The 20756-nt window shown below is 40.0% G+C and overlaps 1 protein-coding gene across 2 annotated transcripts in view; it reads right to left on the bottom strand.

Annotated features, from left to right (window-relative positions):
* Nucleotides 1–20756, bottom strand: part of PARM1 (prostate androgen-regulated mucin-like protein 1) — a 132965-nt gene that overhangs the window by 16498 nt on the left and 95711 nt on the right. Inside the window, exons 3-4 of one of the 2 annotated variants that reach the window (XM_032261018.1) lie at nt 18143–18221; nt 1997–5973 (exon numbers count right to left, since the gene is read on the bottom strand). In XM_032261018.1, the coding sequence (XP_032116909.1) occupies nt 5889–5973; nt 18143–18221 (164 nt within the window). In that variant the 3' untranslated portion in view covers nt 1997–5888. Of the gene's footprint in view, nt 1–1996; nt 5974–18142; nt 18222–20756 lie in introns of those variants that run through there. The other variant, XM_032261019.1, reaches the window with a different exon arrangement.

Genomic DNA, 20756 nt, shown 5'->3' with positions numbered 1-20756 from the left:
GTGAGAATAAGCTGTCATTATTGTTACTACCATGAGGAAAGACAAGTTGGCCCAATGATGGAATCTCAGGGTAAGATCAGGGAGTGACTCCAAGGGCAGCATCTCTAGTCTATGCTGCCATGAATTCATATCTGATTCCTGGGAAGAGCAGAGAGGCTGCAAGTTGAAATTCAGAGAGGTTTTCACCAAAATTCTGTGAGACAATGGGGCTTGGTGCTGGTGTCTTGACAGGACAGGAATGAAGGCAGGTCTCCCTCTTGGTAGAGAACACAGCCATAGATGTGGGATTCAGCAGAAAGCCACAGTGTCTAGCAGGGAATATGTGCTTTAAGAGCTGACTGGGCTTGCTCTGGACTGCATGCTAGACACCCTTGAGACTTTCTGAAATAGCTGAGAGGGACATTGCAAGGGGGAAGGTCTCATGTGAGCAGGAGGTATGAGGGTCTTAACACCCAGGTTAGATTTACATTGGACACCAGTCTCTGGGGTGATAAAAGACCAAGGGCCCTGGTGCCAAATGGACATGGTTTCAACCCCACCTCTACTACTTACTAAACTGCAAATACTGGGAGGGCAGGGACCATCCTGTTCATTATGGAGTATATAGAAGGATTCAATATATGGATGAATGAATTTAATATTATGGAACTTCAGTTTTCCTGTCTGTAAAATGGAGGTAATGTAATGACCTCTAAAGAAGATGCAAGGATTATACCAGACAATGTACACACACACATCCAAGTTCCCTAAATAATATTAGACTCTTTTTTTGGTAGTAAATATTGAATATCTTGCTTAGGATAAAAAGTCAATGCATTTGTTGACTCAATTGATTAATGCTGTTTTGGTGCAGTAAATGTAGTTTACATCTGCCAAAGACTAGATCCTTTAAAGGAAGTGATCAAGCCTCTTATAGGTTTTTCCCAACATGATCAGTGCTTCTAAGAGTAATTTATAATTCAGTGCTTTCTGACAAAAGTTAAAATGTAGTCAGCTATTGGAGAGTGCTATTGAATTTTGGGGGAGTAAAAGATCACAGTTATATTATTTAGATCACTAAATAATTTAAATCGCTTATAGTCTGACCTAGAAAAGGTATACTCTAGGAAAAATTTGACTTGTACACAAAAAATCATAATAGGTAAACACTGTACATCCTTATTAAGCCTTTTCTTTCTATGCCCCCTTAAGGTAACTTTCTGACCAATCTCATTCAGGCAAGCTTGGAATAGGGTTTTTAGTTGCTTTTGTGCCCACGAAATGGTCCTCAAGAAATGACCAAATAATAGAAAGGGTGTGTTTCATGCTTGGTCCTCCTTTCCTATCTTGACTCTTTCCAGTCAATTCTCCATGCTATGCTACTGGAAGCTGAGTAACTAAACTTATTAAATCTGACCAAGTAACTAAACCTATTAAGCCTGACATCAAGTTTATACCAGAACTGCAAACAAGTTCTGGTTTGCAGGTGATCCATTCCTCTCCTGTGGAACAAAATGAATGGGTTTTGCTGTTGCTCTTTTCTTTGGAATCAGAATGATCTCTAGTTAGCTTGTGGGGGTTGAAATTATATTTTGAATGACTGAAATTGCCTGCTATTTAATTGTCAGATAAAGATGAGGATGCTGAATTTAATTTTTTGAAGGGGAGTGAAGGAAGTGCCAAATGTATTGCTAATGTCAATATGCCTTAATATGACTTGATTATGTATTGCTATCAACTCATTGAATCAAAGTGTTTGTTTTTACATCTATTTTATAAGGCCCAGAGTATGTCTGATAGTAAAATCACTGCTTGAAGAGTTTCTTCAATTCTGACATTCTTCAATACTGTTTCAAGGTCAGAGAGACCTTTCTGCTAAGCAGAAAAATATTTACTGGTGTAGCATACATTTTCTTAAAGAACAAGTCAGAACTGCTTACTAGGAGCTGTGTTGAGCATATCAATCAAGTGGTTTGAATAACAAAATATAACAAAATGTGAATCACACACAGCCAGATGGAAGCTTTTATCAACTTTAATTGATATAATTATAATTGGTATGCAATATGTCTTACAACCAATGTGAATACAATGACATCAAATATCAAAGAAGTTTTCCATTTTTCCATCTTTAAATGATACCAGCTAACTCGCCTCAAGAGAGAAATATGGCGTTGATCTCTTGGTTAGCATTATTACAATGTCAACTAGCACTTTTAAAATCAAAGTTGAAATGGTACATTCATTTGCCAAAAAAAAAATAAAAATAAAAAAAAATAAAAAGTTAAAGGCCAAGAAGGTGAATCAACGTGCAAATTAGCATCTGGCCCGACTGCAAAATTCATTTCCTGGATGCAAGAGATTGAACCATGCATACTTGCAAGCAAGATGAAGGGCAAACAGATGACATCAAATCAAAATCAACCCCACAAAGAATCCAGAAGACCTCAGATGGGAAAGGCTGGCGGTCTACTACTATTCATGCTCAGATATCTATCCTGTTTTCCCTAATCTCCTGATTCTGATTCCAGAGTCTTTGAGACCTGTGTCCTAGGCCAACATTTCATCTAGAAATGGAAACCATCTCTGTGACCCCAGGCATGGTCAACCCTGCAGTGATTCAGCTGCATGAAGAGCTTAGACAGCGGTCTGACGTGGCTATAACACAACTGTCATTTGACAGAATAAGTAAAAACAACACAGAAGTATTATAGCAAACAAGAAACTGAGATCACTTATATATCTATGTAATAATAGTTAAACTGTCTATAAGTATTTTTCTCCAGAAACTGAAAATACCATAGACATGATTTTATTAATCCTCACATCTGTGAGGTAGTTTGGGGTGAGGTCAATATGAAAGTATCACCCCCATTTTAGAAATGAAGACACAGACGTGCAGGGAGGGCAGGAGATTTCACTGGGGCCACAGCAAAAGAAAATAAAGTTGAATCCCGCTTTTCCATCATCTGCCATTGATAGTCAAGAAGAGGCAGCTTGCCTCCCTCCTGCTCTGACATTCTCTCTGAAATGTTATGACTAGACCTATCCATGAGTGGGACGTGATTGTTTAGACCTACTGGATCCATTTCTCTTAGGTAGACCTGAACAGATGCTCTCCCTGAGGTCAAGGATGTCAATTATCAGCATATATTTCAGGTGTGTCTGTGTGTGTGTGTGTTTTCAGTAACATTTGTAGACTATAGTTGCTAAAATCCTTTGGCCAATTCAAAAGCAGAAAAGATATATTTGGCAAAATAAGGTTCAACCCTTAAATATTTTATACTCGCATAACATAAGGAGTGTTAGAGTCGTTATGGGAAGCTGTCACCTTGCTAAATACATCTGGTCTAGGCCCACATCCCTCTCTTTGCCACGCACATTTGGAAGCTAATAACAGCAACAGACCCATTATGTGCCCTTGCACAACAGCAGCCTTCAGTAAAAAAAAAAAAAAAAAAATGCCTGCTTAAGTCCATGGTTTATAGAAGGCCATGGTTCCTGGGAAGAGGCTGGTCCCTTACCCCAGTGTTTATGGCAGAGGCAGCATTCAGAACTGCACTTCTCCAAAGGTGTTTCACAAACATTGTGTCAAAACATTTTTGGCCGATGGAGAAGAAACATATGGAATATCCTGTTTTTATCTGCTTGTCCTTTGCCAAACTGAAAGCCCTATGAAGGGTGTGGGGAAAGAGAGATAGTTACTCAAGCTAAGCATGGCCAGAAAGGGCACCCTTGGTCATTTGCTGCCCTCCCTTTTTTTTTTAATCTTAGAAGGTCCACTTTTTTGGTGGTGGTGTTTTATTCAATATTCAGAGATATCACAATTTCAGTAAGCCCCTTCCTCATTACCCACGCTGGTTGTAAAATATCTCTGGGGCTTGCTCATTCTCCGTCCGCGCTTAAAGAATTTAGGAATAATTTTTTTCAGAATTACTCCAGTGTGTGGGTTGGCAGTTTGTAAAAAGTGACACTGCCCCTACTATCTCTGAGACCAAAGGGGTTTAGAAAAGCAAGGGTGGTTTGCATGTAGGTGCTTTGCCGGGCCACAGCCAGAGACAGGACGAGCTGGAGTCAAGTTCCTGTAAGCCAAACAGTCATGGCAGCAAGGTTCAACTTTACAAACAAAAGTCCATTTTCAAGTTCTTTATGACACTGTAGGACAATATAACACATTTTGAAATCAGACCCCATGTTCGTTTTCTACTACATGACATCAGGACATAAGATGCTGCTTGCTAATATCAGCTGTTACAGGAAGACAAGAGTTGTAGGCATGAAATAAAGCTCTGTAGGAAGCACACAGAAATAAAAAGGTCACCATGCATACCAAGAACCCTTCAGCCAATAAACACTTTGGAGATAAAAACTTAACACATTATTGCATTTTATTAAAAATAAAACTTATCCCTAATCTGTGAGTGTCTTGTTCTGTCATAGTGGGCATTGTGATAAATCAGGGCTTCTCAATCTCAGCACTATTGATATTTTGGGGTGGGGAATTCTTTGCTGTTGCAGGTTGTGCTGTGCATGGTAGAACATTTGGCAGCATTCCTGGCCTCTGGTAGCACCCCCAAGTCATGACAACAAAAAATGTCACCAGACATTTTTGAATGGCCCTAGGGTGGAGGCAGGGGGCAAAATCACCTCCTGGTTGAGAATGATTGCAATAAGTGGATGCCTATGAAGAGGAACAAATCTTTCTCAAAATTTGTTGTGCAGGATTTTAAGCCTATATACCCGGGGGTGCTCATTTATTAAAGGGAAGAATTAGTAAGGTAAGTGTCTGGGAAGAATAAACAAATTAATTATAGTCTGTTTCCTATGAAAATGCCTCATTGAGTAATTGAAGATAGACTAGTGCCTCTTTTTTGTTTTGTTTTTAAACAGGTTTACAGCTATTATCCAACAGACAGTAAAGCAGTGGACCAGTTGCTGTGTGGGTATAAAGCCAAGAGTCTCTGGCCTCCTCCAAGCTGTGGATGCCTCTGGCCATTATCGATAGCTGATTCCCACTTGCCCTAATGAGGTACTCAGTGCAGGTTAGCCTCCTTTCCCCCTACCACTTCTTTTCCACTTCCCCACACTGTACATGCCTCTCGCTTTCTTTATATAACTCAGCTCATCTCAAAGCCCTTTTCTTTGGGAATGCAACTCTGCTGATCGCTTGTGGGCTGGGATCCCAGCTGCCTTTTGAACAGAGCCGACATCCTTTACAGAGACAGGTGGCCTGGAGGGGAGAGCAGGTAGGGGCACACTGAGATCCCATGGCAACCTGCTATTCTGCCCCTCAACCTGCTGGCCTCCTCCAGGGCACTTCCCATTTTCATCTTTCATTAATTAGGCAGCTAAGAAGCTGCTTTCCAGCTTGTGGAGCCAATCAGGCAGCATCCTGTCAGAAACAACCAGATAAACAGAGATTAAAAAGGAATCTGAGAAAACCCTGCTCTCTCCCACGCAGGGTGAAATCCTCATAAAGCTCATTTCCTTTCCCCTCATTGATATTTAATGTAATTTCCTAAAGAGAAGTTTAAGAAATAACACAAACAAAATGTTCCCCTGAAAGTAATCCCTGACAAAACAATCCAAATCCTCTTCCTCGGTCCTTCTCAAAGTGGGTCCTGAGGTGAGAGAAGAAGCCTCCACCAAGGTGGTCTGGCCTGGCTGGTGCAAGGCCGGGCCATTTCAGCTGCAAATCAGCCCCCACTCACCTTTAAATAATGGTTCTTTTTGTACCAGAAAGGGGAAGTTGTAGCAGCCAGAGGAGAGGGAGGAAAACAAAAACAACCATACCAACAAAACAGGGCTTAAGATTGTCGTTCAATGCGCATCAGGTACTTATTAATTCTACTGGATAAGCGCTTATAAATAAAGAACAGTCAATCCTCATCCTGGGCCATATTCCGTTGTTAGGAGTCATCGTACAGGGGGTTGTTGTAGTTTCCCCAGGACCCGTAGTCGTGGTCATCCAAAAGCCTTCCATAGGAGGAATGCCTGGGGGAGAAACAGAAGAGGGCTGTGATTACCTGGAAAAGTTGCCCATCTGAGGACAGCCTAATGGCCTGCGTGGAACTGGGGACATTTATAGGGCCAAGGAGAGGGAAAAGTGTGATGCTTTCACTAGGACAACAGACCCAGCCACTGGAGGCCCTGGTCTACCAAACAGCCGTCAGTGACAACGCCTCCTGCTAGGATCCCAACTGGCACCTTCGATTGGGGTCATCCGAGTCCTTGTCGTTTCCTGCATCTCCAGTGCTGGGGAAGGAAGTGGAGGCCCCATTTCCATGGTAATTTAACAAGAAGAGATGGGAAAGGGAAGCTTGCATTCCTAACATCCTGACTTAGGTTCTGGGCTTAATTCTCCCTGAAATAATGATGACACAACCACAACCACTGTTGCTATCACCAACTCTCCTGACATTTATATTGTCTTATAATTTACCAAATGCTTCTCTATTTAGTTTTTACTTGATCCTCAAAATGAAGCCATGGGCAGGTATAGTTTATACTTATTTCTCTGAAAAGGAAAATGGGGCTCAGAGATGTTAATTGAAGTCCCCAAAGTCATCCAACTGAGCTGTCAGCCAAATCCCCATCTCCTGTATCTAAATCCAGCGCTCAGAGCTCAAGTGCCCAAAGTCTTATTAGCACTCTAGTTGAATGGCACTATGGGTTAAGCAGAATTTGGTGGATAGTTAATTGTAAGACCCTCTCTCATGATTAATAATATATCTATAAGAAACTGAAATCAGATTGTCATCGTTCCCCTGTTCAAACGCTTTGAGTGGCTCCTCACCTCAGAGTAAAAGCCAAGTTATTAAAATGCCTTGCAAAGCCCTATGGGTCTGGCCCCAGCTACTTTTCTGAGCATATCAGCCCCTATTAAAGGACTCGTGCTCCCTCTGCTACAGCCATACTGGTTTCCTTCTCTTCACTCTCATGCCTGACACAGCTTTGTCTCGGGGCCTTTGCAGTGACTGTTCCCTTGGCTTGGAACAATTGTCCTCCAGGTCTCCACACAGCTCATTCTCTCATTTTCTTCACGTCTTTGCTTAAACGTCACCATCTCAATGAGGCCTTCCTTAACAACTTGACATGGTTTGGCTGTGTTCCCTCCCAAGTCTCATCTTGAATCATAACTCCCGCAGTTCCTACATGTTGTAGGAGGAACCTTGTGGGAGGTGGTTGAATTATGGGGGCGGGTCTTTCCTGTGCTGTTCTTGTGATAGTGAATGAGTCTCCTGAGATCTGAGGGTTCTATAAGGGGAGGTTTCCCTGAACAAGCTTTCATTTTTTTTTTTTTTTTTCCAGCCCCCATCCACATAAGACGTGACTTGCTCCTCCTTGCCTTCCACCGTGATTGTGATGCTTCCCCAGCCACGTGGCACTGTAAGTCCAATTCAACTTCTTTCTTTTATAAATTGCTCAGTCTTGGGTGTGTTTATCAGAAGCATGAAAACGGACTAATACACAATTCAAATTTTTAACCCCCACCCCTAGACTCCTAGCTTAATACTTCTCACAGTACTCATCACCTTCTAACACGTTATATAATTTACTTTCCTCTCTTCTGTAACTAGACTAAAACCTCCATGTAGGTATGGATTATTTGCCTGTTGTGTTTATTCTTGGCTCTAATTCCAGTACCTAGAAGAATATATGACAAATAGTAAGTCCTCAATACATGTTTATGAAAGAAACAGTGATTGAAAGAAATAAATCCAGAGTTCCCCCCAAAACTGATCTGTTCATAAGATGGGAGATTCCTGGAAAGGAATATGATCATTTTAAGACTAAAACTAATGGCAGGATTATAAGAACATCACAAAATGAGATTTGATATCTACAAGGTTGGTACTAGCATATGAATTATTATGCCTTGCCACTGGAAGTCATGTATGCTAGATACAGCTCAAAAAATGCCCACTTCCACTAATTTTTATCTCAGCTAGATGTGAAAATTAAACAAAATGAAAACAATCTGAGAGGCGCAAAAAGCATTTGCTATACTTATATCTGTTGCTAAAATAATTGCTATTGCTCATTTGAAGCTTATTTACATCTGCCAAGTATTTCCAAAGATTTTTTTTTTTTTTTGGGCAAAGAACTAGGCTTTTGCTGTGCTCACTTCAAACTCAGCCTTCAAAATTATGATTTATGGCCTGAAGGCTGACTCAGCTGACCTAATCTATATACCTGGAAACCTGAAGATGTTCCACAATTTACTTTGCTTTCCCCAAAGGCTCACATTCATTTCTGTGGGTATGGGAAGGAAAAAGACTACCAATAGCAACCCAGAAACACCACTGCTTTTTTGATCCATAGAAATAAGGGAGATAGTTTTGGTAAACAAAGGTCATGGGCTGTCTATGGCCAACACTCTCCCCAAATTTAAAACCTCCAGTTCCAATAAAATTATTTAACAGGATGGCTGAGAAATGGAAGCTGTAGAATCAAGAAGTTAAAACCTGGTAACTACAGCACTGGAGCCCTGCCTAAATTTTAGCATGACTTACTGCTGCAAGCCTGGCAAACATCTACTTATAAACATGCTCCTTTATTGATGGGGTATTCCTGCTTCACATTTGTGTGGTAATTGAACTTCTCATGGAATTTTTATCCCTATCATATAATTTTATTCCCATAAAATGTGAGTTCGGTCAATAAGTGTATGTCCTTGAGTAAATTTTTAACCCACTGTTTCTTCATCTATAAAATGGAGAAACTTTAAAAAAAAAATGCTTTAGGGTTGTTAGGAGGATTAAATAAGGTAATACATATAAAAGACCTGCCACATAGTAAATGTGCAATGAATGTTGGCCAATATGTTTTTTAATTTTTAATATAATAAATCTTATATAAGCACATGGTAAATCTGCCAAATAGTAAAAAATGTCATTGAATGAAAAGTGAACCTCCCTCCACTAGGAACTCTTGAAACTATACGCCAGGTATAGTTATAAAGCCAGTTTCTTACATGATTGTTATTGTATTTGAATTTTTTAAATTTATTATTATGTTGGAATGGGGTTTAGAAGATTAAAAATCTCTGGCGGTCAGGTTTTATTGGCTATGGTTATTTTAGGCAAGACTATTTGGTTAATGCTATATCTGAATTTCCTATATTGTAAGACATTTTTATGCAAACATTAGTAAAATAAAGGAAAAAGACTGGTCTTTATTTTATTATTATTATTATTTTGCCTTCCCATTGAAGAAACAGTGAGTTGAATAAAATGCTGTTAAGTGAGGAGAGAGATGCAAGAGATATGGATGAACCAAAATTGGGAATGTAGTGAACCCATGGGGCTTATTTACCACGTTAACGAGCTTAAACAGGAAAAGCTGGGTGTGCTGGGATTCCAGCCAGGTTTGGATAAATTGGATACTATTGTTGAAGAGTAACACAAACACATTTTTTTTTTTTGGTATGTGCGATAAGAGGACAATAATTAGTGAGCATGTTACAGTTTCTCTCTAGGTCAGAACCTCTTAAATCCTGGCACATTTTGGATGGAAATGGGGAGGTTTTCAGATTGGCATTTACAGAGAGTATGAGGTTAAAAAAAAACAACAACAAAAAAGCAAAGAATGAAAAACAAAGCAACTCCCATTCCCAAGATTAGAAAAGTGAGATCCAACGAATTTAGATGACTTTGTCAATGCTATTCAATGGCAGAGCTGCTATGGAAACCAAGGTCTCTTTGTTTGCTTTATAAGGCAACATTGCTTTATCTAATTTCAATCTGAACAGCAATCTGTATGAATGATGTCATTGTCAGGTCAAAGCAATTTTATTTACTAAGTGTCTTAATAAAGACTGGCACCAATCCAACAGAGCCATGTTTCTCTTTGCTGTGTCTTGGCTCCTCTTAGATGGTAAACTTCTGGAGGGCAGACTATGTCCTACCTTTTTTCTAACTACCTGAACACCTAATAGGTTGCTCTTGATATAATGGTTATTTTATAAATATTTGGTGATAACTGTTTATATCCAGCAGCATAAATAGTATATACAGAGTGTCTATGGGGTTTGGCTGTAACCAGCTGGGATTCATAAGGCCCATGGAAATTCATTGTATAGTATAACTGGAAGAATGAAAATAATCCCATAAGGAAGACCAATGCTTAAAGCTACTCTTTTGACTTTAAACACAGGAAGGGAGGAGAATTACGGCTGGACTAGCAGGCGATGATGTGGCTTTAAAGCCCTTAGCACAGTGCTCACAGCTCCTGTTAATCAATGGCACTGAGCTTATTATCAATGTTATCCTACCATATTGTATGCTGTAGTAAGCAAACTAAAATCCCAGGGTTACAAAATGAGGAATGATTTCTTTTAAACTCTTCCCTCACTGCTCTCTTTCTTTAGTGGCTTTGCTGTAATAGAAAGCAGCACTCCCCACCCTCTTATCCTTACTTGGTGACCCCTTGTTGGTGACAAATGGTAAATGATGTGGTGACATTTGTGGTTTGAGGCCTTCTCCAATACTGCAAAATGGTACCTATTTAAAGATAACTGTAGCATCAATACTTAATGGAAAATGAGTAAAGTGTCCCTTTTCTTGTGTTGAAACAAAACATATTTTAGAAAACACCCTGTCCTTTGTAAGAGTCAGCCCCAGTTCTCCACAAGTCTCCACCTTTATTTATGACTATGCCCCGCAAAGCCCTCTCCTCTTTAGTCAAGCTAGTCTTGCCATTCAATCGTTAGTGCTTACCATGTGCTAAGGATATGAAGAAATACAGAGGGATGCAAAGATGATTAAGACATGGCTTAGGGCTGGAAAAATGCAGCTGAACTTGCAGTTCATTAGCCATTAGTAGTTAGGCCTTAGACTCTTATTATCCATTAGCAAAACTGTTTGTTGCAGCTGTCACTGTCTCCTTTTTATTATTTTCATAGTTTCCTCTTTCTCTGTGATTATCATTTCCTGCCTGGCTTCTTTAAGTATTCAATGAAAACTTACCATCTATCAGGCCCTATTCCAGCGCCTTAACAAACTGAGAAGATCAAAATCCCTGTCCTTAGGGAGCTTACATTCTAGGTGGGGAGACACAATAAATAATATACAAATAATAATATGGTGGATGTTACCAAGTCCATGGAGAAAATAAATGGAAGTGGGGTGGTAAGGAGTTCCCAGTGGAAGGTGGGCACTGTAATTTTGAATATGAGGATCAGGGAAGGTCTCACTAAGACATCATTTGAGCAGACACATAGAGGAGATGAGGGATGAGCCATGTGGATGACTGAGGGATACCATGTAGACAGAGAGAGCAGCAAGTACAGGGGCCCTGAGGCAAGAGTAAACAATATATCCTTCTGGTAGCTACTGAGCCATAATAAAAAAAAATAAACTTTGTATGTTGGAATGATTTTAGATTTAGAGAAAAGTTGTAAAGATAGTACAGAGATTTCCCATATACCCTTCACCCAGCTTCCACTAATGATATATAATTATTGTACATTTGTCAAAACTAAGAAACTAATATTGTGAGCCACAATTTTGAGGCTAAGAAAATTGTAATTGTTACAATTTATTTATTTTATTCACTCAAAGTTACAATAGCAAGTTAGTGGCAGAGTGAGTGTTACAACTCAGGATCCTATCAGTTCCATCTTTCCAACAAAAATCTCACTGATGGGAACATTTCCAAACATTTATTTTTAAAATCACCACCCCCCCAACCTTTTATTTCCAGACTCTGGGTTTCTTTTAAAAAGCTATTACTTTCAAACATATCTTGAAATGATTAGCTCTGCTTTGAAGGGGCAGGTCAAATTTGTTTATTTAAAAAATTATCTGCCAGATGCCATACTATTGGCAGGCAATTATTACACAGAAGATCTACACATTGGCATATCTGCTTATTTGTAAACTAGTTCAGTGTCACGAGGTAGCTAGTAAAATTCTGTGTGGTTTAACAGATTCCCACGGCTTCCCCTTCCCCAAACCCTCGTACTTTCTAATTAGGAGTAAACAAATGTTATTGCTGCACCCCCAAACTTTCCTACACATACACATTAACACTCATCCAGTAAATGTTCGTTGAGCAACTACTATACGTCAGGTACTGTCAGGGACTTTATATTGTTCTGGTGGAGGAAACTGGCAGAGAATGCACTGATTCCAGTACAGGGAAGCACATGGTACAAGGGAAGCATGCACAGCAAGGAACTCAGGATGGAGAGGTGAGAGAAGGCTTCCCAGAGGAGGGTCTCTCTTGGGCTAGACAACTTGAAATTAGCCAGATAAGAAAGGGGTGAACCAAACACCTCTAACAGAGGGATCAGCATGTTTGAAATTACAAAGGCAATATATTTGAAACAGGGCAACATGTCTGAAGTATGTATAAAACAACAGGGAAATCTATTTGGAAAACTCTACAGCAAAAAGTGTGTTTGGAGTGTTAGAAGGGGTAAAGCAGGGTTGTTCAAAGGGTGGTCCTTGGACCAGCAGCACTGGCATCACCTGTGAGCTAGTTAGAAATGTAAATGCAAGTGCCCCACCTGGACCTACTGAATCAAAATCTATGGGGATGAGACCCAGGAAATTGTGTTTTTAATAAGCTCTTCCATTGATTCTTACACACATTAACGTTTAAGAACCACTGAGGGAGAAAATTGAGTAAACAAGACCTACAGAACTCCAAAAGGTGATCTGAAAAAGTCAACTGTGTATAACCAATTCTAGGAGATCTTGGCCTTTATGGCTGGCTGGGCCTACTCTAACAGCCAGAAGGAATCCAATTGTACAAAATATGATCACTAGAAGACATAAAAATAGGGACTTCTAACAAGACGCCTTAAAAGACAGACCCTGTTGTGTCTATAAATTAAGATTGTGTTTATTTTTGTGAGGAGAACAGCCCATGTAGTCTGTCTGGGTCACTGGCACACCTAATTATAGCAATATCCACATCACCGGTCTTAGCAGATACAGTCTCCTGTGCGGGGAGATTATCTCTTGGCTGAACAGTTTTGAGCCAACTTAAATAAATCAAAACCAGCTTACCTCATTCTTCAATCATCACTAATTAAAGACACTGTTCTGGACAATGCAGGCAGGGCCTTTGCTTTCTTTTAAAGTTGCAAACAAGCCCTGGCATAAAGACTGGTCAGAGATAGTTTCCATTTATAAATGTGTAACATGGATACAACTTTGCAGGCATTTCAGAACAGCACCAATGAAACTGTCAAACTGGAACACGGAAGCCCGCCACATCGATATACAATTAGGAAATGAGCTGCTGTGCCATCTTCCTCCTCCTCCTCTCCCCTCTCCTTTGAATCCCTCGTGCCTACTGAATGAAAATGGTAGGACGGAGACTATGCTCCCAACCTCACAGCCTATGTGTTGGTGGTTACCACGTAACTGAGTCCCTACTTGCTAATCACTGTTCTAACAACAACTACAGCAGTAACAGTAGTTGCCCTTCCATCATCCTCACCGCATACCAGGCCCTCAATGTTTATATGTATAATTTAATCTTTGTAACAGTCCTGAGTTAGGTATTATTATTATTATTATATTCTCATTTTACATGAAGAAGCTGAGCACAGAGGGATTAAGAAACTTGCCCCAGGCCTGGAGCAGTGGCTCACGCCTGTAATCCCAGCACTTTGGGAGGCCGAGGCAGGTGGATAATGAGGTCAGAAGATCGAGACCAGCCTGGTCAACATGGCAAAACCCTGTCTCTACTAAAAATTCAAAAATTAGCCAGTCATGGTGGTGTGTGCCTGTAGTCCCAGCTACTCAGGAGGCTGAGGCAGGAGAACTGCTTGAACCCAGGAGATAGAGGTTGCAGTGAGCCGAGATCACGCCACTGCATTCCAGCCTGGGTGACAGAGCAAGACTCTGTCTCTAAAAAAAAAAAAACAAACTTGCCCCAGAGTGCATGTTCTTAGTCACTATGCTACAGTCTCTCCAGGTACTCTGCATTCATTACTTCATTTCATCTTTAAAACAACCTTGAAAGATATATATTATTAGCTCCATTTTTTGCAGATTGGAAAAACTGAGGATCAAGGAGTTCATAATTTGCCCAAGGCTGCCTAAATAGTAAGTAGAAGAGTCAGCATTAAACTTGACTGCAAAGCTCATATTCTTTCCTCCACACCACACTGCTGCTGCTTAAAAGCTGGGGTCATAATCCGAGAAGAGCCCTGGGTTCAGGGCAGTTCATTTTATAATCCAAAAGTGACTCAGGTTACAAAAAGATGTGGTTCTCCAGGCAGGGGAGGGACACTGACAAAACTAGGGGTGATGGGTCCCTGGAGAAAGGGAGTGTGAAAAACAGATGGCTCTTAAGTCTACAATGCCTTTAGAGGAAATAAGGATTGATTGGGAAGAAAGGTGAAAAGTCTCAAGCCACCATTAGCAGAGCCTTGCTAAGCATTCTATTTTTCTGGTCCTGAGGCTGCCTTTTCAAGCAGATTCTCCCCTTGCATTTGCAGAGACCTTGGCTGGGCCAGGGTCATATCCCATGGTTGCAGGTCAGAAGCTAATGGCTCCCTATGGGTTGTGATTTTAGTCACTTGCTGCTCCAGCCAAACAAGCTAAAAGACCGCAGAAGACAGATCGTTTGTTATGTTATTGTTTTTAGAAATCTGGGATGATGAAAGCAGAATAAGTTTCTGACCAAATGAAAGCCTGTCCTTAGGAACATACATGCACACACATGTGTCAGTTGAGCCAACTGTATTTTAGATGAATGATTAGTGGGGCTTTCCGAGAACCTGGCAAAATAACACTTGAAGGGGGTTTAGCATAGCCTTAAGATTCATAACAGCGATTAATCTTCTTAAGTTTTCATTTTACCAAAATGATTAACAGAGGAGCAGAAAGGGGTTTTCCTTAGGGGGTTTCTCAAACCCCTTAAGGGTGTAATAACTGTATTCACCCTTAAGTTTATAGTGCTTAAACTTAAGTAGCATAATAGATAAACAGCAACATTATATTTATGCCACTGTGGATCTTACTACATTTAGGAGGCAGAACCTGTATGGGGAAGAATAATGATTTATTCAATTTAATCATTTACTTAATTTATCTGGTGCTCTGAAGGCCTGGGGAAAATATAGCTTAAAATAACATTTTAATCAGCACTCATCAGAGCAAATTGTAATGGCCTGCTAACAAAATTTCCCCAGCCTGATAAGTTCTGTGGTGGCAGAACTGTGTCACATCATGGATGTGGCCTGGCACATGGCTGATGCGCTACAGCTATCTATCAAGGACTGACTTCCCAGGGCTCCTTCCAGTCTACCACTTCGATGATGACGATGTTGGCAGTACTGTGCACTTGCTTCCAAACAGTGTTACGAGGTAGAAACTACCGCCCTTATTTTACAAGTCAGGGAAATGAGGGTTAGTGATGCTCTGTGACATGCCCAGGTCACAGTGATGAAGTAGTAGAGCTAGGACTTGAACTGAGGTCTCCTTGCTTCTGGAGTCTGAATTGTTAATTACTGTTCTAGACTGCCTGCCTATAGCCAGTGTGGGTTTAGAGGTGGTAAACTTGAATTCTTGTCTAAAGTGAAGAGGAAGAGTCCTTCCAGTTATTTCAGCACTGGTTTGGGGAAGTGTATAGCAAGCAGGAAGTGTTTCTATTTCACTCCACACTTTAGAGAAGGTCGTATTTTTGGTAAGGTAGCCCTTCAGGAACTCACCATTGGTGATTCTAAAATGACTCTAAAATTTATGTATAAGTTCCTTTTCGGGGCAGGGAGGGGCAGAATATATTTTTAAACAGATACTTTGTTACAAAATGGAAATGAGGTTCCCAGAGTAGTTCATAAAAGCCAATTTAACTCATAATTAAAATATGGTGTATCTGCAGCAATAAACTAGTAATTAAACCAGATGGAAAAAGGTATATTCAGTAAGATATAATTTATAAAATTAAGTTTAGTGCTCAAGGAAATACAGACTTAATGAAGAAAAATATTTTTTTAAATCTGGAGGAAACTTCTGGATGCTTTTATAAAATCTTTTATTAGAAACAGGTCATGTGGGACCTTTAATTCCAATTTCTCTTCAAAACCTGGCTTTCCTGTTTTTTATATCTTAGATTCAGGTGGTATTACAAGGCACTCTCATACTTGACATTATCAAGATTGATTTGGTGCACATTTAGAACACAAGATGGAGGGAGATAAAAGGGAAGGAGGAGGGAAGCGCTTCCAGTGGGCACTGGGGCGGGGGGGCGCTGGGTGGTGAGCAGGGATGAGAGGAGGCAGCAGCAGATGGTTGTGTGCTGAGAGATGAGGAATCATATCCACAAGCTCCACATGGAAACAAGGGCAGGAGGGAAGGACAGGATGGCAGAGCCTCTTGAGAAAGAAGTGTGGCTGCTGGGGGACAGGTCAGGGGTGTCTGTGTGTGTGTACCACAGTGCCCATAAGATTGTATGTCCTTATGTTTCATTGTTCATTTGTTCAGTATGTCAAGCATCATCTTGGTGCCCAGCACCGTTCTCACAGACAAATCCAGGTCCTTAAGGAGCTTACACTTTTTTGTGGGGAAATAGACAATAAACAAGCATCACACATGCAAAAACAAAATGACAGTAATAAAATAAAATAATAGACTGGTCACAGCCAGGATGTACTTAACAAGTTACTAAGAGTAAATAACAGGGGCACTAAACTGGAGAGGACATCTCTCGAAGTGAGATGAAAGTCAAGGTATGCCATATGGGAAGGAGCTAGAAGAAAAGCATCTCAGGGAAGGACTAGCAAGAGCCCAGGGCCTGGGGAAGGAAGGACAGAACTTGGTGTGTCCTAAGAATCAGAGGTAGCTGGAGTGACTGGAGCTCAGGGCTTCAGAGGGAGAGAGGAATGAGATGATGGGAAAGAGGGAGGCAGGCACAGTTCAGGATGACTGAGGGCTATGCTGAGGAGTTACAATTTAATTCTCAGTGCAAGGGGAGCCACTGGGGTTTTTCAGGAAGGGAGTGTCAGGACAGAGGAGCTTGCACAGAAATGGTTCTGGCTGCTGGGAGGAGAACAAATTGGAGGTCAAGGGTGGGTATGCTCACCATGCAGCCTGTGTCTTTCTGTCCTTTGTTATGGGCACCACACAGACTGGCAAATAAGACTGTCACTTGCCATCTGGCATTTTACAGCTGGAAGGACACTCAGAGACTGTGAGTAATGTGGTGTTGAGACTTGATTTCACAGAGCAATAGAATATAAAAATGGAGGACTCACAGAGTATTGCAGCTTCCTATTAGGCTAAAGAAAGTAAATCGCAGCTACTATCACTTCATTTCATAGGAGAAAAAATATTTTAAAACCAAAAGTATAAGGACATAATCTTAGAAAACAGTTTTATTGGAAATGCCACACCTCCCTTATATTTCCTACATTTTACCTTAGAAGCAGTGAAAACAAATCCACAGTTCAGTATTCAGAACATCAGAATTTTGGGACCATCCTTCTACCCGCTTTCACAGATGAGAACAGGTGAGCTTTAGGAGGCATGTGGCTTTCCCAGGGTAATGAGGTACATTAAGGACAGGGAGCCTAGGCTTTAGTCTCCCGACTCCATGTTAATTCTTGTTCCATTGCATCATCATGCTATATATCTTCAGCTTACTTCTACCTTGCCAATGTTCAGATACTGTACATCTGTAACTGTGTAGTGCCGAGTACACCTACCATTTTTACTTCTCGGCCAATATTTCTTAGGGCTAAGATACCTATTAAGGAACAAGTATCCAGCAAAACAGCTCTCAGCCCAGAGCCCAACAAAACGGAATCCTTTTCTTTATAAAGAAGAGTAAGCATGGATGAACCTGGAAACCATCATTCTCAGCAAACTGACACAAGAACAGAAAATCAAACACCACATGTTCTCACTCATAGGCAGGTGTTGAACAATGAGAACACATGGACACAGGGAGGGAAGCATCACACACTGAGGTCTGTGGTGGAGGGAACTAGGGGAGGGACAGCGGGGGGGGAGTGGAGAATTGGGGAGGGATAACATGGGGAGAAATGCCAGATATAGGTGATGGGGATGAAGACAGCAAACCACATTGCCATGTATGTACCTATGCAATAATCCTGCATGTTCTTCACATGTACCCCAGAACCTAAAACGCAATAAAAAATCTATATTTAAAAAAAAAAGAAGCGTAAGCTGTGTCTCACCTGATCTTTAGGTAGGCTGCAACTCCAAACACCAGCAGCACCACAGCAATGACTGTCACGGTAATGGCGGCGATGCTGCCTGTGAAGGAGGAAGGGCACAGAAAAGAAGATACATTAGGATATGGGGCATCACATGACTTTGGCATGTATAGTATCCACCTTCTGCCTGATTCCATCTTTTCTCTCCAAGAGGAAAAAGCTTCTTCAGATCATTTTGCATGACATTCATAGCTAGAATAAAACCCAGGGTCTTAACTCTATTACCAAAATACTTTTTATGCAGGTGAGGTTGGGTAAATGATCAATATTTATCAAGACTTTTTGGTGGCCTGGAATTCAGAGAGCAGTACTTAGTCATATTTTGATTATCTTTTTAAGAATGACATCAATCTGTCATTGCTGCTGCTGTTGTTCTCAAGGGTAGTGGGTTTTACATTTCTTTTATGTCCTACTTTCTTCTTTTATAGGCTCTGTCTCATCTTTTTACTAGTTGTGAAATATTGGGAGACTTAAAATATTTTATTCAAGGGTCACTACAAACCAAATTTGGTTGTGTTTTTCATAAAAATATCGGTAGTATTCACTTTAAAAGAGTCACCTTGGTAGGAGATGCCCTAATTTTAATGAGGCAATCAAGTCAAAGCATTAAAAAAAAAAAAAAAAAACTCCTCTGTGGGAAATATGTTCAGTTTTCATTTTTGAATAGTAAACTTGGTTTTATGAAGAATAATGCCAAGTTTGATATATATAATAAGGTTAACTCTGATAGGTAACACTATTTTTTGTTTGTAGAAATATCCTGGTGCAATATAAAGTAACATGAATGTTTTATTTTGTAGTTTAAAATCTGGTTCCAAAAACAACTATTAATATGCAGTTTTAAAAAACTCTTTGAGCACGTACACTTGTAAGAATAACCATACCTCCTCCAAATACTACTTTGAAGCACAACATAGTTTTTATGTGAGTTTTGCACTAATAATGAATATACTTTAGTTTTATTTAACCTTAAAAATGGCAAGAATCAATTGGACTCTTGTCCCCTAATACTTCCAGTGATTTTTTGGCACTAAAGCTGGTGTTACAGACCCCATTTACTCTTTTAGGCCACTGGGAAATTATTTGCTAGTATTTCAACAAATGAATGGGCCTCTTTTAAACACACTGCAAAGAGCACAAGAGATTTGGAGTCTGAATATGTGGATTCAACTGTGGTTCAACCATTAGTAGCTGTGCAACCATGCACTATTTATTTAACCCTGATGACTCGTATACTACTTACCTGCTGAGACAGAGGAATAAGAGTGTTCCACCCATCTTGCATGATTTTAAGAGGATTAAATGAGATGTCAGGTGCACCAATCTAAAGCACTATGCAAATATATGATCCTGGACCAATTCTCATCTCTTGTGTACTAAGTCTCAGAAATGATGAATCTTCCCCACATTTTTTGAGATTTATCACTGTAGATTATTTTAGTATCTCTTCTTTTATTTGTTATTTTTTGTCTCCTGGTATGAATGGCTTTTGTTGTTGTTCGTTTTATTAGCCTTTCCACCAAAAGAATTAGAGCACAGTTAAGAAGCAAATCAGTTTACTTGTTAATTCTTTAGTAACATCTCAAAAGTTTTGGATGAAAGAACACTATATCAGACATCCATGCTCCTGCTGCTTATAATTTCTAAAAGAGAGTAAAGAGAATCATAAATCATTGCTAACATTAAGACTAAGACCAGAGCTTGTCGTGTCAATGAAGACTGATCATATTCACCTATTTCAGAGCTTACACGCTTCTGAACACTCACACATCCATTTCTTTGCTCCTGGAATAATTTTGAGCCAGATTAATATAACTATCAGAATAATTCTTTTTACTACTGTAAAGACAGAATTATGTCATTGAATGTTCAAATGTGCAGACTGGGTCAAGCAGAGAAAGTCCAAGGTCAGATTCCCTTATGGAAAACCTCCACTCTGACTTTGAAGGGCTCCTCTTGGCTTCTTGACCTCTAAACTGTGTTGACATTAGAACAATTCAAAGTTCACTGAAGCCTCATAATAGCTCTTTTAAAAGCTTATGAAAGGAGGGTTATAACCGCAAGGTAAGGTGATTGGAGTATTTTAAGATTCAAAAAGATACAGTCATTGCAATTAGGAGCAGTTTTAAAAACTGACCTTTTAATTTAATTTATCTTTTTAAGAAATGGAAGAAAAGAAGGAATATTGCCGATTTTTCTGCAAGACTCTTCTTTCTTGCCCCAGGGATAGTTTTATATAGGAAATCACAGTTTTGATCTTTTCCAGATTATTCTCTAGCTTTAAGCAGTTGGGTCCCCAACTTTATGATTTATTGATTTTATTGATATACCACCTGTTTCTAAAGATAAATCAGGAACGTCCCCAACTAAAGTGCATTCTTTTTTTTTTTTTTTTTTTTAGATTGTAAGTGATAGAGTGACCACTTCTCCTCCATGTGATGGGTGGCTGTCTATCTTCAAGTGTACCTCCAATCTTCAAATGGGGCTCTTCCATGCCACCCTTCCATGTCCAAAGAAGATAGTCTGTAGACCAAAGCTGGAATTAGCAAGTTATTTTCCACCTTATGGGCCCTTG

Source organism: Sapajus apella, unplaced genomic scaffold, assembly GCF_009761245.1.
Source record: "Sapajus apella isolate SASKATOON/1434 unplaced genomic scaffold, GSC_monkey_1.0 scaffold121, whole genome shotgun sequence".
Classification (NCBI taxonomy): domain Eukaryota; kingdom Metazoa; phylum Chordata; class Mammalia; order Primates; family Cebidae; genus Sapajus; species Sapajus apella.
The sequence above is the reverse complement of the archived record's forward strand: the minus strand, read 5'-3'. Positions and strand labels throughout refer to the sequence as shown.